Source organism: Anabrus simplex, chromosome 4, assembly GCF_040414725.1.
Source record: "Anabrus simplex isolate iqAnaSimp1 chromosome 4, ASM4041472v1, whole genome shotgun sequence".
In the NCBI taxonomy this organism is placed as follows: domain Eukaryota; kingdom Metazoa; phylum Arthropoda; class Insecta; order Orthoptera; family Tettigoniidae; genus Anabrus; species Anabrus simplex.
In genome coordinates, this window is record NC_090268.1 from 212848980 (window position 1) to 212868711 (window position 19732).

General features: G+C 39.4%; 1 protein-coding gene across 1 annotated transcript in view; it reads right to left on the reverse strand.

Annotated features, from left to right (window-relative positions):
- LOC136871771 (erythroid differentiation-related factor 1) overlaps positions 1-19732 on the reverse strand; it is a 317742-nt gene that overhangs the window by 79482 nt on the left and 218528 nt on the right. Inside the window, exon 11 of the mRNA XM_067145342.2 lies at positions 14740-15346. Coding sequence (XP_067001443.2) covers positions 14740-15346 — 607 coding nt within the window. The remainder of the gene's footprint in view (positions 1-14739; positions 15347-19732) is intronic.

A 19732-nucleotide genomic window follows, 5' to 3' on the forward strand; every position in this document is an offset into this window, starting at 1 on the left:
GGATGTATTTCACTCGTCAGCTAGTAAAATTTGCAGACATCTTATGGACGCTTCATAGACAGAGTGTTCCTTGTATCTTGTTCTGCCCATTTAGTAACTGAAAGTTATACTTCCTTCCTTCGGTCATTACAAATGTATAAACACTTTTCTGTTTTCAACTCTTTTTTTCCTTCCTTATGTGTTTTGTAAATATGTATACATTATATATTGCATAGTTATAATTAGTGGTAGTAGTAAGTTCTGTTAATATTGTTATTATTTGAATGTATTATATCATCTGTAATTGGAGAATCAATAACTCTGTTGATGATAAATAAACAAATCAAATCAAATCAAATCAAATCAAATCAAATCAAATCAAAATCAAATCAAATCAAATCAAATAGGTCTATGCATTTCTGTACAGACTCTCCTACAACTGAGGAAGGTTAGACCTGTTGTAGATTTACTTGTGGAGAGATTCAAGCTAGTTTGTGTTCCAGGACAAAAAAATCAGCATTGATAAATCTATGATTAATTTCAAGGGTAAACTATCATTCATACAATATAATCCTTCTAAAAGGGCAACATTTGGTGCAAAAGTGTATAAAGTGTGCTCCTCAGACAACAGCTACTGTTGGAATAACAGGCAAAGACTGTGATGGAGGTACTGGTGACAAAAATGAACTACTCCTTAGAGAGAAGATTGTTCTTGATATGTGTAAGGACCTTCTGGGTGGGTGGAGAACATTATATATGAATAATTACAGTTCACCGGCTTTGTACAAAACTCTCTTACACTCATGTTAGCACAGCACGAATAAACATAAAATATATGCCTCCTGTCTTCAAAGAAAAAACAGCTGAAAAAAGGAGAACTTAACATTTGCTTCAGCAAATAAAGTCCTGGCAGTAAAGTGGGTTGACAAAAAGGCTGTGCATATGTTGTCAAATGTGGTAGTAGACTACGAGGGAATACATGGTGTCGACTCGCGACCAACATTTGGTGCCCTTTCCCCTTATGAGGAAATATGTCAAGGGCTTTAAAATAATTTACTTTTTACTTGTACATGCTACAGTAAAATGTCATTGTTTAATGAAATGTTCAGAATAGTGAAATTTTTAGGCCCTTTTCCCTACTTAATGTGTGTTAAAATATTTCATTGTAATGAATTTTGAACTTTCAGTATAAGAAATTAAAACGTAGCCTTTTTGCTTGTATTTACCATTTTTTCCTTCAAAATATCATTGAAATTCATCATGTTTCAATCGCCGGGTATTTTGCACAACATGTCTCTATACAGCTAATACCAGACAGCACACACTATACAATACACAGGTGAAACTACCTATTTACAAATCAGGGGAAGGTAAACAAACAAAAATCACAATTCCGATGAGCAGGTTGCCTACTCAACAGCATGTCAAGATTATCTTATCAGTTTTGGTGTACCGGTACTGAACATCATTAGGTAGGATTAATTTCATATACATAAAAAGCAAATTAAAGCCAATTTTCTATTAATAAAAATATCTTCAAATATTGGCGTGCGTGGACTGGATTACAGTATTCGCGTTTACAGGATATGGTTCAGGTAGCCATTTTCCATACATATACATGATTGGTCGAGCTGGATATCGATATCAAAGTAACCAATACGTAAGAAGAAATGCTACTGGCTGGGTAGGAATGCCACATTTACAATCAACCAATGAATGTTACAGTTTCACATCTCTACATTCAGCCCTGCATTTTGTTTGTTCACATCTCATGATGTGTTCATTGTTTATCTTTCGTTCGTGAAGCAATGTGTGTATTAATGAGTCAGTTAACTCTTGCGCCAATATGGAATAAAAGAAGTAACAGCAGTTTAAAAAGAAAAGAAAAATGTGAAATACTTCAGAAAGCAGAAAAAGGTGGAAAGAAAGGAGAAATAGCGAAGAAGTATGGCATCAGCCCTTCAACACTATCTACTTTCCTAAAACAGAAAAGTAAGATAAAGCAGAATATTGATGCTAACGCCCTTTCCTCACAACAAACGAAGGTGAGAACAGCAGACTATAAAGAGGTAGACAAAGCCGTTTATACGTGGTTTGCTGAAATGCAGACCAGAAACATTTCTGTCAATGGCCCACTGTTATGCGAGCGTTTGAACGTTCGCTTAGATTTCTGGAATGTATGGAGAGTAACAATTGGCTTCATAGGTTCTGGGAAAGATTTGGCACTTCCCACAAGGTTGCAAATGGTGAGGCAAACAGTGTCCCAAAGGACAGAGGGAGACACTATCAGCTGCCTTGAAAGAATATTTGCTGGCGGGTATTTATAATGCAAATTCAAAAAAAGTTCTTTTGTGCACCAACTCCACAGGGACATAAAATTGAAACCTCTCATACTTGGGAAGTTTGGGAAATAAAGGTGCTTCAAGGGAGTACAACATCTGCCCTGTGAATATAGGCACAACAACAAGGCATTGATGACATCAATGATGTTCAAAGAGTGGCTGTTGTGCCTGGAACGTTGGATGAAGGCCAAAAAGAGGAGAAATCTTCTCATCTTAGGCAATTGCTCCTCTGACAATTGTGTACCTCACCATTTGGAGCATGTGAAAGTTTTCTCAGTTCTGCAGCCACTGGATTAGGGGATATTCAGGTGGTGAAGCGGCATTACCAAGCTTGTGTGGTCCAGCATGTGCTATGTAACATTGACTCAGAAAGAGACATTAACACGTTCAATGCTGAGGGACCGGATCCAGCCCATAGGGCGCTTCCCGCCAGTGCGCGTAACCTGGATCCGGCCTGCGTTGCCATGCCATTTCTAAGCAGTCAGTGTGAGCTCAGCTCTCAATGAAGAGACATTGTATGTCGTACGCACCTTGAGTAGTAGTGGTGTGATATATTTTCACTCGTCGTTCGTCGCTCACATCTTTTGGTGATTTTTTACAATTGCGGCAGTAGTGGGCCTCTATGTTATAACTTTGAATTATACTTAAATTGCTTTTATCGTGAGTGTGTGATGACTCATTGATGATGATGCTTGCTGTTTAAAGGGGCCTAACATCGCAGGTCATCGGCCCCTAATGGAATGTGATGGACGACAAGATACATGATATTTAAAATTTTTAAAATGTATCCACTGCCAAGAGTTAAAAAAAAATATGGTGATGAAAAATGAGTATGAGATTAAGACAGCAGTGGATCTAATTCGCAATGCCTTATTTTCTAATGATGATGATGATGATGATGATGCTTGTAGTTTTAAGGAGCCTAACATCGAAGGTCATTGGCCCCTAATGGTACGAAATGAAAGAACAAAAATTACAAAGGCATCCACTGACCAAAATAAAAATAAAAAATGTCATGAAGAATGAATGGATGGACAGGAACCCAACAAAACACAAAACAAACAAACAAAAACAAAAACCAGTGGATCGGATTCAATAAAGAACGAAAATAACATTATTACCGACCAAGGAACCACTTATAAAGCACAATGATGCTTGGTGTCTAGAGGGGGTGCAAAATCCACGTCTAAGGTCCCACAGAATAGTACATGTCGCAAGTAAAATAGAACCATGGTATGTGTCATGTTGGGGTATTAATCAGAAGTAGCGAAGACTCACGGTGTTCCACAAAAGATGGTACTACTCACAAGTATTGCAATACGTACAAGTAACGCAGACCTATGGTGTGTCTCACACAATGGCCCAACTCAGAGTTAACGCAAACCGAGAAGGTTCCCCACCTAGGTGTACTAAACACGGGCGCCGGTATTCCCGTGGAGTTCCGCACATAGTGGGTACTAATCACAGGCAACGCAGACCCACGGTGTCGCTCATATAGTGGGAGAACTCACAGGCTACGCCCAGACCCGCGGTGTTGCCCACATGGGTACAACGCACGGGTACTGGAATCCACCCGGCCAGGCTTTTTACTGCAACGAATCACAAACATATTTCGTACCATGTTAGTGATACTACTCGCAAGTACATGCAACCCATGGTGTTCCCCGCATGATGGTACGAATCAAAAGTAGTTGCATGGTTCTAATTCATTCATCCCTTGGTCGCCCCTTTTAGTCGCCTCGCACGACAGGCAGGGGATACCATGGGTGTATTATTCGTCCGCCTCCCCCACCCACAGGGGGTGTGTGTTTGGTCCGCGAGAGGTATTTTATTTCCCTCAAGTCCGCCGGCAAGCCGGTTAGGACCCCCCTATCCGCCACCTGGGACGCGCCACGTGGGAGTATCACCTCTCCCCCTGCTACGCCTGCTTAGCAGGTTCGTGGTGATGACTCATTGTAGTGTTGATTTGTTGATTTGATGAGTTTACAAGTGAAGGAAGTGCTGATTCTGAAACGGAAAGTTCAGAAAGTGAGGACGAACCGGAACTCAATCCAACCTGGTCAAATCGAATATTCGGCTTTGAAGAATATACCATTTACCAAAGAAAAATTGCTAGTGCCAATACTGGGAGAAAACAAGCCAACTCACTGGTTTCTATTGTTGCTCGATAATTTTTTGGAATTTGTTTGCTATGAGACAAACAATTATGCGTTAGAGTTGTTTTGTAGGCCCAGCACAAAGGAGAAATCGCGCATTATAAGATGGAAGGATGTCGATGTCAATGAACTAAAGACATTTTTGGGTTTGCTGATTCATATAGGAACATTGCGAATGAGCAGACTCGAAGATTAATGGAAAACTCACAGGCTTTTCAACGTTCCTGTGTTTCGACAGTATATGGCCCGAGATTGTTTTCTACTTATATTACGATGCCTGCACTTTTCCCCGGCTAGACCTATCAATGATCCCAAACCCCAATCATTAGACAGGTTGGAAAAGGTGTGACAAATTATTGAGTTGTTCAACAATAAAATGTCTAGTATTTATTATCCTTCACGGGAACTCTTCATCGATGAAGCTATGGTACTTTGGCAGGGTCGCTTGATTTTCAAGCAGTATATAAAGGGGAAAGAATGTAAGTATGGTATAAAACTAGGTTCTAAAGCAACCTGAGGGCCTCACTTTTAAATTTATTGTGTATGCCAGAGCCAACGACCAGCTGTCGGGGAAAAGACACTCTTCAAAAGTTGTCATGTATCTTTTGGAGCAACTTCTGAATGATGGCCATGCTGTGTTCATGGACAATTATTATAATAGTTTTGCCCTAGCGTCTAAGCTCCTGTCAGAAAACACATACAGTACAGGAACACTCCCAGCTGACCGGCAGCACAACCCTCCAATTTTGAAGATGGCAATATTGCCTAAAGGTGGAACCATCAATCAGTACACTGAGCAATTATGGTGGGCAAATGGAGGGATAAGCGAGTGGAACAGTATATTTCCTTGCAATTTGTGAACACAATGGTCACTGTCACAAATAAAAGGGTCCAAGAAAAAGAAAAACGTTTGTCAATAGTGCAATATAATGCATACATGAAAGGGACTGATCAGTGTAACCAACTCGAGGTGTACTATCCTTTCGAAAGGAAAACCTTCGCTGGTACAAAAAAAAATAATGTGTCCACCATTCCATTGATGATCATCAATTATTTCCACTTATACAACATACACAATACCAGGCTTGGAAATCCGAAAATGGTTTTATACGACTTTCGCCTATATAAATAGTGGAATCACTTCTGCCACCCTGTCAAGCCGAGCTAGTGCACACTCCTCTACGAAAGAATAAGTTACATCGGTTGGTGAAAAATGATGAGCGAGACTCCAAAGGAGGAACCAAATGCAAAATGTGCAGGGTCTGCTATAAAGCAGGAAGTAAAAAACAATCAATGTTTGTCTGTTCTGGCAGTCCAGATTTGCCAGGGCTTTGCCTGGTTGGTTACTTTGAGAAGTACCACAAAGACATGTAAGTAGACCAAACAGCTGGGTGGAGCTGTAAATTATTGTACATAATGAAAGAACAACATTAATAAAGCTAAATGTGGTTTTTACAGTTTTTCAATTTTTAACATCTCATAAAAAATAGTAATTATCGTAATATCTTTCATTATAATGTAAGATTTTCAAGAAAATTAGTAGTGTAGTGCATGGTGCAGAGGAGCCGAATCCGATCCACAGACTTAAGGTAATCGCCCAATACACCGCGCAGTGCAGCGGAGAAGAAATTTCCGTGGTCTGCTTCTTGTGAAATGAAATGGCTTAACGCCCACTGCAGGGAGCCTCGCCCCGCCGCGCGGAACAAGCTTGTGGAATTTCCACGCCAGAAGCCTCCAGGTTTCTGGAACGGAACTTTTTCCTTTTGGCGCGCTTGTCTGGGCGAGGGTAGAAGGTAGGAATAATGGAAATAATGTGGTTTCGTGCCGTTTCGGCAGTCCTCGTGAGTCCTTGATTAGTGCCAGCATGCTCGTACCTTCACGCGGGTAGTGGTATTGTGCACTGTACGCCTTTCTCGACGAAAGGTGGTATTTTCTCGCTCGACACACTTTTTTTTTTTTTTTTTTTTTGGTAGTTGCTTCACGTCGCACCGACACAGATAGGTCTTATGGTGACGATGGGACAGGAAAGGGCTAGGAGTGGGAAGGAAGCGGCCGTGGCCTTAATTAAGGTGCAGCCCCAACATTTGCCTGGTGTGAAAATGGGAAACCATAAAAACCATTTTCAGGACTGCCGACAGTGGGGTTCGAACCTACTATCTCCCGAATACTGGATACTGGCCGCACTTAAGCGACTGCAGCTATCGAGCTCGGTACACACGGCTTAACTAGGTTCAATAGTTCATAGAACTTTTCTTCGGACATACGAAAGCAGTGGGAAAATTTAGTTTGGTCCTTTAGTAGATCAGGGAATAAATGGTGAAACTCTCCGTATGTTTCCCTTTTCTCATAAATGTTGTGGACCCAAACTTTTCTTTCACGTTTTTCTTCATTTGCAAGTAGCGCAACCGCAAATAATAAGTCCTCCTCGAAACTGGAACTCATATTTCTGTGTGAGCTGCACTTCCCCAACTGGAGAGACGCGGCGCGGTGAGGTGTGTTGTATGGGCGAAGTCTCGGCAAATGGCCCGTGGAATGTTCCACAAGCTTGTTCTGCGCGGCACGGTTCCCTGCAGTGGGCAATTACCTTTAGCAGTCTTCAGAAATGTTAATTTAGACATGTATCATCCTTATAAGCACATGTTTGGATTTTTGACAACATTTGGTAAATTTGACATCATTTATTCATTTTCAGTTCTTGGGGGTGGGAAGGTGTAATTTGCATAGCAACGAACGTGTTAATGTCAACTTATTGGAAGCAATGCAGATGTTCTGTGCTGCATGGAAATCACTAAAAAAAGAGGTAATCAGGAACTACTTTAGAAAAGCTGGAGTGGGTTATGCAGAAGACAGCATCGCAGAAAGTGAAGAGTTGGATGCAGAAACAGAGGAGAACTGAAAGCATTCGTGTCAAAAGCTGGATATGCCAACAAGTGTAAATCTTACTGATTATGTCAACGTGGAATGTGATGTGTTAGTGGAAAAGAAAATCACTGAAGAAGAGATTGTGGCAGATATTATAAGTGATAGGAAACCGTGTGATGACAAGGTGGAAGAGGAAGATGTGTCTCAAAGTGTTCAGCAGAGTTTCACTCTTGTGCAGGCAACATACATAGCACGTAGTCTTAGGGATTTTCTTCTAACATGAAGTGATGTGCCAGAATCTATGTTAAATTCAAATGCAGTGGTTGCTGACTACCTTGAATATTTGTTTGTGCCTGAATATCACAGATTTCAAAAAATAAAGTCGAGGACATAATGTACCGGTACAGGGTAAAATATGAGATGCTGAAAACTTCCTGCAAGTACCTGTACTTTATATCATTACTTCATGTATATATATGTGTGTGTGTGTGTGTGTGTGTGTGTGTCCTAATTTTCCTCTCGTTTAATAAATATAGTATTACGTTTTTTATGTGTAAATTCATGTTGAAATAATGTAGATTCTTCTACAGGTTTAGCAATGGGCGAGTTCTTAAGACTTGACTTATTTCATTATAACAAAATTTCACTATAACCAATTAATTTCCAAGGTCCAAAAAAACTTTTTATAATGGTATTGTACTGTACATATGGCCTTGCTAAATTCTTATCTTATTTGGCAAGTCCTCAACCCAGGAAAGAAGATGCACTTCACTTCATTCTGCATCAATGCTGCTGAGCAACTTCTAGAAAGCATCAAACTGCCTCAGTACTCCAGCAGAGGTAGTCTTCACAGTGGTAATATTCCCATGAGACTTCAGGCTCGATATACTGGCTTCTACCCAAACATTGCTTCATCTGAGAAGAAATCAGTGCCATCCAAACAATGCAGTGTGTGTGTGTGTGCAGCATGAAGACCTCAAATGCAAGGTTGCTTTGAATGTAGATTCCTGTTTACTAGTGTTTCATACAGAAGAAGACTTCTCCAAATCGTCAATGTATGGTGGAACTAATAAAGTATTTTTATGTGTGTAACATCCCTGCATACATTCGTTAGCATTTCCTTGCAAATAACTGTAAAATAGTCCGGCTCCGTGGTCAAATGGTTAAGCGTGCTGGCCTTCGGTCACAGGGGTCCCAGGTTCAATTCCTGGCAGGGTCGGGAATTTTAACCATCATTGGTTTTGCTGGCATGGGGGCTGGGTGTATATGTTGTCCTCATCATTTCATTCTCATCGCGATGTGCAGGTCGCCCATGGGAGTCAAATCAAAAGACCTGCACCTGGGGAGCTGAACATGTCTTCGGACACACAAGGCACTAAAAGCCATACACAATTTCATTTTACTGAAAAATAAATAGTATGTAATAGCACTTTAAAAAAGAATGGTAAGTCAAAGGGTTAAGTAAAGGAACTGTATTGCCCCAGGCTAGATTCCACACTTGGTAGAAGAATTTAGATTCTTCGGATATACTACTTTGTATTTCTTATTTAACATTCCCATTACAACACTTCCAAGATAACTGAAGTTTTTTGGACATTCAAATCTTTCTTCCTCAAAAGTCATGTTATACTGAGTGGATGTTGTAATTTTAACTACCATTGTCTGCTGCTGTTACTGCGCTAACGATCCATTCTCCTCTGTACCTCGTGCTCTCTCCCTCTCTTTCCAGACGGCAACATCATAGTAAAAACCAAATGTATTCAAATCATCAGCATCCACTGTTTTAATTTCCTTGATAATGATATTCATGAGTGTAAGTGTAGGACTTATTACCCACGAGTGTGATGTGTAGTGGGGACACACGTCAACTGACAAGGACCGTAGAGCATTGCAGAAGGTGGTACAGGACAAGTGCACAACATTGTAACTGATATATTGAAAATTTTTACAATTAATTTATTATAACCACCTATTCAATACTTTACAGTCTTTAAGACTTATATGATAATCATTCTGAGGTTGTAATGGTACATGTTTCACCTGTCATCACAAGCATCATCATCCATAAATTCTATATTCGTAAGTCAGAGCTCTGAAGTGGATGTTATATTAAAACTATTCTTAAAAATTAATTGTTTACCATAATTTACATTGATGTCTAAGGACATTATAGTCATATTTGAATTGAATTGGTTAATCCTGTTTTGAAGTTCTACTGGGATATATATATTCACATCTAACGGAGATAATATAAAATAATATTAACACTCATAATGTTGATACTGGGTTGACAATTGAAGTCAAATGGGAATCAAAATATTTACACCGAATTTTTCAGTATATTGAAGAAATCAATACGTTTAGCTTAAAATGATTTGTGGATTAGTTAAAATCTTCTATAGATTAAAATCTTTTCTTTATTGAAACGAGAGTCTTTATTAATAATATTCGAATTGAAGATGCTGGTTAGATAGCAAGTATAGCCAGCAGAGGATGCTTGATCAAGTCTCATTCATATAACAAATTAATTCTTCTTCTCTTTAAATATGCAAGTATGCTGCATAGGTCGTGAAGCTTATGAAGTTATCATCCATGTAAGTCTGAAGAGGAGTTCAACTGGATTCTTAGGTGTAAATGAAACGGCTTGTGATGTCTGTTGAAGTCTGTGGAATAAGACGAAAAAGTGTGCGAGTTGCTATATTGGAATTGTTCACCAGTGGAATTAATCTTCTTAACACTTACCCAGTTAGAATTTAGGAGAGATGTCTGGCAGCGTTGCTTGTGTGAGGTGGTCCGACAGTCGCTTTACCTCTACTCTTCGTATTGTACGGACGTCAAAAACATATCAGATGTAAGGCTTTTCAGGCGTAAGGATGTGTCATTGTTGGCGGGGAGTGTGTCAGGTGGAGAGGAGTGAGCGGGGCGTTGAGATCGCTGTTGGTACGTGTAGGGGAAGGGGTATGGCCAGGCGATGGGACATTAGCTGCTGTTGACGTAGGGGTATTAATGCTGGATTTATAGTTGAAGTAAAAAAAAAAAAAAAAAAAAAAGTTATTGTATATGTCGAGAGATGACAATAAGTTGGGAATTTGCTCGGTGACCGGACTCTTTATTTCTACGAAGTCATTTAGATTTTTAATTCTTATTGAAGTGCTGGTCTAAAAAGATATAGGTGTTTTCGAATTCAGTCAGTAAACTGCCCTTATTGATAATCTTTAAGATCTGAAGGTCCTGGTCTATGGTGGTGAAGCTATGTCTCGTTTCTCTCACATGAATACTCATAGCGGAGTGTTTGTTATGCTTAGATGCATTGTAATGCTCTAAGTATCTCGTTTGAAAGCTGCGTCCAGTTTGTCTCACGTAAGAAAACTTACAGTGGGCGCATTTGAGTCTATAAATCCCTGAGTTTGAGTATCTGTTGTGTGTTAAATTTACTGTATGGGAATTAAAGAATATATTTCTGTTTGTATTACAAGTTTTAAATGCAATAATGACGCCATGTTTCTTAATCGAGTTGGTGATCTTATATAGAGCCGGATTTGTACAGGTAAAAGCAGCAAAATTTTTTTTTGGGGGGGAGGTCTTTCAGGGGTTAAATTAGTTGCAGTTTTTATCTTGATTTTATTTTGATTTTGTTTATAATTTTGTTAACCATGTCTGATTTGTAGCCGTTAAGTTTAGCCAGTTATTTAATATATTGTAGTTCTTTTTTTCGGCTGTTGTTGGAAAGAGGAATTTTGAATGCTCTATGGATTAAGCTGTTAAGGGTTGCTAACTTGTGAGATTGTGGGTGTAAAGATCCATCACACAATTCCAGCTTCTTATGGTCAGCTGTTGATGAAGGTGCCCCTAAGTAGTTCTCGTAATTTCCACTCGCAGCAGCACACTGCTATACACATGGAGCCTATAGTAGTATTCAGTGCACTGAGCTCGATAGCCGCAGTCGCTTAAGTGTGGCCAGTATCCAGTATTCGGGAGATAGTGGGTTCGAACCCCACTGTCGGCAACTCTGAAGATGATTTTCCATTTTCACATCAGGCAAATGCTGGGACTGTACCTTAATTAAGGCTACGGCTGCTTCCTTTCCAGTCCTAGCCCCTTCCTCTCCCATCGTCACCATAAGACCTATCTGTGTCGGTGCGATGCAAAGCCAATAGCAAAAAAGAAAGAAGTATTTAGTACCTATCCAAAAATACACAAAGACAAAATACCAATGAGACCTATTATAAATTACAGAGCAAGTCCAACGTACAAACTCTCACAATTTATCCAAAAATTCCTTAAGAAGCATTACTCTTTCCAAGCAAACAAAACTATACAAAATTCAATAGATTTTTGCAATAAAACCAAAGAACTGAAAACAGAGCAATACCACACCATTGCTTCATTTGATGTAACTAATATTTATCCCAACATTCCCACCAAGTTAACTATAGAAATAATTCAATCTAATCTAAAAAAACCATAGTAATTTGAGCAATCTAGAGATCGAAGAATTTATAAAATTACTTGAATTCGCCATCAACAACAATTATTTCAGATTTTACGACACAATCTACCAACAACAAGGCCTACCAATGTGGTCTCCTGCTTCTGGCATACTCGCTGACATTTACATAGATTATTTAGAACATACATCCATTAGCAAAATAGACAATATATTCTTTTGATGTAGATTTGTCGACGACATCTTCGTCATCATTGATAATAGGTTCACTAACGAGAATACCATACTGGAAAGACTTAACACAATAGACCCCTGCATACAATTCACAAAAGAAACTGAAAACAATCATACTTTAAATTATCTTGATTTAACAATAACCAGGCACAAAAACCACTTGTCTTTCAAAATATACCAAAAACCCTCACACACATCGAATACCATCAAAATAGACTCCATCCATCCCAAAACTCACAAAAAAGCAGCTTATTATAGTATGATCTATAGGGCTTTCAACACACCATTATCAGAAACTGACTTAAAAGAAGAGATATAATTAATCCAGGAAATAGCTAAAAATAATGGTTACAAGAAAGAAATGATCAATATGATCACCCAAAAAATCAAATCTCAACCAAAAACTACATTGACCAAAATAGATAAACCTAAAAAGGACTATGTATTATTTACCTTCAATAATGCACACATATATCCATTAACCAATATTTTAAAAAAACATAACTTACAAATAGCTTTCAAGACCATGCATAATAGCACTAACATCTTACACAACATCAAGACAATCAACAGCAACAATAAGCATCATCAATTAGGAGTATATCGAATCAGATGCAACAACTGTGAGACTAGCTATACAGGACGTACCGGTAGGAACTTCGCAATCCAATATAATGAACACATAAATGCCGTAAAACAATCATTTTTCTGCAATAAGCCAGCACATTGATGAACATAAACACAGCTTCACAAACATTGCAAATGATATAAAAATATTAAATATAAACCCTTGCTCAATATAAAAGAAAAATTGTACTTACTACTAGATCAATACGTTAATCCTAATTACAACATAAACGAAATTACAGAAAAAACCAACACCATATTTAATAAAATCATCCTCGATTTAAAAAACCACTACTTCAAAATAATCAACAAACAGAGTTCAGCACACGCTACAGCGCAGATGACCGACACGCCCAGCTCCACCCCTACGACAGTAACTCTCCTCACCCACCCCTCCATCCCCCTTACAGCAGCGGACACAAGCTCAAAGAGAGCGTGATACAGTGCACACCAGGCAGCCAAACTCAATGCATCCCAACCACGACAGCAATAGTAAGTACTTATCACGTTTACACACACACAAGCAGGCATGTTTTCAGATTATAACTTTCTCACACTACCTTTGTCTCTTACAGACACACACCAGCAAAATATTATAGACGAGAAAAGAGCCACCGACCTGCATCTGAAATATTCACGCACAATGGAGACTACATTCAATACTTCAAGTCCATGTATCAATCACAGCTGCACATATCTACCTCTGTTCATATACTGGAATTGCTATTAACAATATGATAAACCTATCAAATATACAAGTGGATATATCTTAATATATAGTAGAAACCCCCACAAGAGCACTACCCATGAACGCAAGCACTGACATTCTTCATCTACACTGGACTCAAACAAGAATATAGACATACGCAAAACGTATAAATCCATTCCAATGATGTGATCTGATCCATTACAAAGGATTTTAACACACACTGTATATTTTAATAAGTGATATCCACATGTGTTATGCATTTTAGAGTGTTTAACATACCTGTACTTTTAAAAATCAGCTAATTTAGACGAATTTTAGGCCTAAAAAACAAACTCGCTTTTAACTATCTAGATTGTACCATATAACCAATTTTTGCTCTTAAACATGCCCAATTTGAATGCTTGGACATAGTGCTTCCTCACAACTACATTTGGAAAGGCAATTCAACCAATATTTGACTTATATAAAGGTACCAATGTACAGCTGATTAAATGTAAGGCAAGTCTTAGGACTCTATTCAAATTCCTGTTGAGAAATATGTAACTTAGGAAATAAAGAGTGTTCACCTTCTTAATCCCCATTCAAGTTGGTATGGAGTGACTATGATTTTCTAAAACTCTACATTCTTCAAACCATTGTGGAATTTAATATTTCACAACTAGTTACCCCTCTGTAGTATAGGATTAGCCTCTGTATCTTCAGGCCATAAGCCCTTGTAGGATTTTTAGTGTACTTCACAAGGAGTGGAAGTGTTTCGCCTCCTAGCATTTTGTTCATTGCCGATCGCTTAAACCTTTTCTTTTGTATACTAAGGCCATTTAGAATGGGCACTTATTGCCCCTATTTAAAATGTCATTAGTTATTGACGAAAATGTAATAAAATGTCGAGCTGAAATGACAGTAAACACTGTTTTGAAGTTGATCTACTGTAAAATTTGACAGAAAACTTGTGCCTCTGAGAGGCTGGACTGTAGTAAAATTTTGGGATGTAAGTGAGTGGAGCAAATGTGCTCTTTGAAATAGTGTAACTTTATAGAGCTACAAAGCTCATGTCTTATAAATTATTGTGTCAACAATTTTCTCTATTGTACATGATTTTTGGACTTATAGTCCAATCTTGTTATCCGAGCTGACAAGCTCTTTAATGTTATTTGTTGTTGCTGATTCAGATCATCAATCAAAGTTTGAAGTCAGGAAAAAAAAAAGGGGGGATAGAAATAAAATTTTAGAATTTAGGGTGTTTTAAATTATGCTTTGATCTTTTCTCTGTCCACCCATTCACCCTGGCACCTTCTTACACATCTGTAAACCATGGAATTTCTGTAACAATAATACAGAAAACAATGGAGGTATTATAATTTACAATAAAGAAAACAATCTTACATGAATTGTTCCGGCTCTCCATATTTGCATCCCTCATCATTTCCTCCATGACTTGCTTGTCCATGTCTGATTGTTGGGCATACTGCAACCTGTAGCTCTCAACTCGTGACCAGTTCTGAACTAGCATGAAGCACAAGTCCCCTGCACGACCCAACAAGTAACTCTGTAAACCTCTGTTGGGTATGAATTCCATCACTTGCTGGTAATGGAGAACATATTTGATATAACGCAAGGCACTACCGTAATTCTCTATGATATAATCACTTTCTGTCAGAGTAACGTAGACAAGACAAGCTTTTTCGTACAACAGATTCCTGAGATGTCCTTTCCAAAACATCTTGTCGCCGGATCCAGACTGGTGCCAGGTTGGCATTGCCTCAGCTCTATATTTACATAAAAGGGCTTTCAAACAAACATTGTCTGCTGAAGAGTCATCTCTATCAGGTACATCACTGGTATCAACAGCCACTTTCTTTCTCCTCCTCGAACTCGTGGAACTAGTAGCCAGAGTATTTTCCTTCTGCTCACCCCTGAGAGGTGCATACGGCATCGGAATGGCTTCAAATGGTCTCGCCATTTTAGGATTCTCAGGCTCAGGCTGCTTCTCCTGAAGAAATATGAAAAATATCCAATTAGACACATTTTCAAAATGTTGCGGTACTCCAAGTTAAGTAACAGTTACGCACATTTTCCATCACAACAGAAGACAATTAAAAGTATATTAAATTAAAAACTAATACAACAAACACAAACCAAGAGCCCTCAAAGTACTAGAAAGGAAGTTCCTGACAAAGATAGGACCAAGAATCCTCTCAGATGGAAGGCGATGGTACATACAAAAACGTAAACTCTACTACCACCAAGAAACCCTCACAGAAGTTATCAGAAGACGATGGTTGGCTTTATATTGATACCTGTATAGATTGGACTCCTAAAGGCTGTCCTATAAGATCTTCAAAGTAGCCAGCAAGTGTAAAGCCACTGGATCCCTGTAGACCCAGCAGGTAGAAAAGGATCTCGGAGAATGTAATATTAATCATACCATAATAATGGAAGTAACAACTGTTCAACTATCAAAACCAGACCCTTCCCAACATCCCCTACAGAAGCAAACCACAATGATGATGCTTGTTGTTTAAAGGGGCCTGATATCTAGGTAATCGGCCCCTAATGGTACAAAATGAGATGAAATGTACATACATACATACATACATTATCATTATAGACTGTTATGCCTTTCAGCGTTCAGTCTGCAAGCCTCTGAGAATTTACTAAACGTAGCCACAATCCTCGCTTTGCAACTAGTGTTGTGGCCTCATTTAGTTCTATACCTCTTATCTTTAGATCGTTAGAAACCGAGTCTAACCATCGTCGTCTTGGTCTACCTCTACTTCTCTTACCCTCCATAACAGAGTCCATTATTCTCCTAGGTAACCTGTCCTCCTCCATTCGCCTCACATGACCCCACCACCGAAGCCGGTTTATGCGTACAGCTTCATCCATCGAGTTCATTCCTAAATTAGCCTTTATCTCCACATTCCGAGTAGCATCCTGCCATTGTTCCCACCTGTTTGTACCAGCAATCATTCTTGCTACTTTCATGTCTGTTACTTCTAACTTATGAATAAGATATCCTGAGTCCACCCAGCTTTCGCTCCCATAAAGCAAAGTTGGTCTGAAAACAGACCGATGTAAAGATAGTTTCGTCTGGGAGCTGACTTCCTTCTTACAGAATACTGCTGATCGCAACTGCGAGCTCACTGCATTAGCTTTACTACACCTTGATTCGATCTCACTTACTATATTACCATCCTGGGAGAACACACAACCTAAATACTTGAAATTATCGACCTGTTCTAGCTTTGTATCACCAATCTGACATTCAATTCTGTTGAATTTCTTACCTACTGACATCAATTTAGCCTTCGAGAGGCTAATTTTCATACCATACTCATTGCACCTATTTTCAAGTTCTACGATGTTAGACTGCAGGCTTTCGGCACAGTCTGCCATTAAGACCAAGTCGTCAGCATAGGCCAAACTGCTTACTACATTTCCACCTAACTGAATCCCTCCCTGCCATTTTATACCTTTCAGCAGATGATCCATGTAAACTACGAACAGCAAAGGTGAAAGATTGCAGCCTTGTCTAACCCCTGTAAGTACCCCGAACCAAGAACTCATTCTACCATCAATTCTCACTGAAGCCCAATTGTCAACATAAATGCCTTTGATTGATTTTAATAATCTACCTTTAATTCCATAGTCCCCCAGTATGGCGAACATGTTTTCCCTCGGTACCCTGTCATATGCTTTCTCTAGATCTATGAAACATAAACACAACTGCCTATTCCTCTCGTAGCATTTTTCAATTACCTGGCGCATACTGAAAATCTGATCCTGACAGCCTCTCTGTGGTCTGAAACCACACTAGTTTTCATCCAACTTCCTCTCAACGACTGATCGCACCCTCCCGTCCAAGATGCCAGTGAATACTTTGCCTGGTATACTAATCAATGAGATACCTCGATAGTTGTTGCAATCCTTCCTGTTTCCTTGCTTATAGATAGGTGCAATTACTGTTTTGTCCAATATGAAGGTACCTTACCAACACTCCACGCTAATTTTACTACTCTATGAAGCCATTTCATCCCTGCCTTCCCACTATACTTCACCATTTCAGGTCTAATTTCATCTATTCCTGCTGCCTTATGACAATGGAGTTTACTTACTATCCTTTCCACTTCCTCAAGCATAATTTCACCAACATCATTTTCCTCCTTCCCATGAGCTTTGGCTGTTTGCAACACCACCATGATGATTTCCTTTTACATTGAGAAGATGTTCAAAATATTCCCTCCACCTCTCCAGTGATTCCCTGGGATCTATTATGAGTTCACCTGAATTACTCAAAACTTCCTTTTTCCCTCCCTTCCTAAGATTCTTTATTACTGTCCAGAAAGGTTTTCCTGCTGCTTGACCTAGCCTTTCCAGGTTATTACCAAAATCTTCCCATGACTGCTTTTTGGATTCAACAACTATTTGTTTCGCTCTGTTTCTTTCATCTACGTACAAAGCCCTGTCTGCCTCAGCCCTTGTTTGGAGCCATTTCTGATAAGCCTTTTTACGTTTACAAGCTGCTCTCACTTCATCATTCCACCAAGATGTTCGCCTTTTCCCATCTTTACACACAGTTGTTCCTAGGCATTCCCTTGCTGTTTCTACTACAGCATCCCTGTATGCCACCCATTCACTTTCTATATCCTGAACCTGCTTACTGTCTACTGTTCGAAACTTCTCACTAATCATATCCATGTACTTCTGTCTAATTTCCTCGTCCTGGAGATTCTCTACCCTTATTCGTTTGCAGACAGATTTCACTTTCTCTACCCTAGGCCTAGAGATACTTAGTTCACTACAGATCAGATAGTGGTCTGTATCATCGAAAAATCTGCGAAAAACTCGTACATTCCTAACAGATTTCCTGAATTCAAAGTCTGTTAAGATATAGTCTATTATGGATCTGGTACCCCTAGCCTCCCATGTGTAGCGGTGAATAGCTTTATGCTTGAAGAATGTATTCGTAACAGCTAAACCCATACTAGCACAGAAGTCCAGCAAACGCTTCCCATTCCCATTAGCTTCCATATCTTCCCCACATTTACCAATCACCCTTTCGTATCCTTCAGTTCTATTCCCAACTCTCGCATTGAAATCGCCCATTAGCACTATTCTATCCTTGCTGTTGACCCTGACCACGATGTCACTCAATGCTTCATAAAACTTGTCCACTTCATCCTCATCTGCACCCTCACATGGTGAATACACGGACACAATTCTAGTCGTAATTCCTGCAACTGACAAATCTACCCACATCATTCGCTCATTTACGTGCCTAACAGAAACTATGTTGCGTGCAATGGTATTCCTGATAAAGAGCCCTACACCAGACTCTGTCCTTCCCTTTCTAACACCCGTCAAGTACACTTTATAATCTCCTATCTCTTCCTCATTATCTCCCCTTACCCGAATATCACTTACTCCTAGCACATCCAGATGCATCCTCTTTGCTGACTCAGCCAATTCTACCTTCTTTCTTCCATAAGCCCCATTAATATTGATAGCTCCCCATCGAATTCCATTTCGTTCGCCAAGTTGTTTCCAAGGAGTCCCTCGCCTGTCAAATGGGAGTGGGACTCCATTACTCCCATAGGTCCGAGGCTTGCTTAAAGTGTTCTGAGCTCGGTAAATTCATGAAGCAGGATGCTGCCCTACTTGCACATAGTCCAAGTGAGGATCTCTCCTCTAACGGGTTATGGACCACCGGTGAATTGTATAGTCCTAGCCGCCTGAGCACAAGGAGGGCCACGACTCAGAATATGTCCGAGATGCCCACTCCCATTCCATAGCAACTGGTATCCCGACTCTCAGGACCACTTACTAGGCCACTCAGCCGTTGCCCATGGTTCACGAACTAGGACGTGACTACAGTAACCCACAAACACGAATGTAATGACAATTTAAAAATCCAAAATTCATCCACTGATCAGAATTCAAAACATGATGATGAAGAATGAATGGATGCATGCATATGAATTTAAGCAGCAGATCCAACTCACAACAATGAAAGTTAAAAATATTTTCAAAATCGATCCACTGACTAGAATTCAAAAAGACGACAATGAACAATGATTATGAATTTGAAACAATCAGTGGATCTGATCCTCAATGCCCCACCTTCCCAGAAACTATCTCAAATGATACTATTACTGACCATGGTACTGCTTCCAAAGCACAATCCTGAATCAATGATGCTTGTTGTCTAAAGGGGTCCAATATCCAGGCCAATGGCCCCTCATAATGGTACTTATCGCTAGTAAAATAGAACCATGGTATTTCTCATGTTACAATACTAATCAAAAGTAGCGCACACTTACGGTGTTTCACACATTATGGTACTACTCACTAGTATTGTACATCGCACAGGTAATGC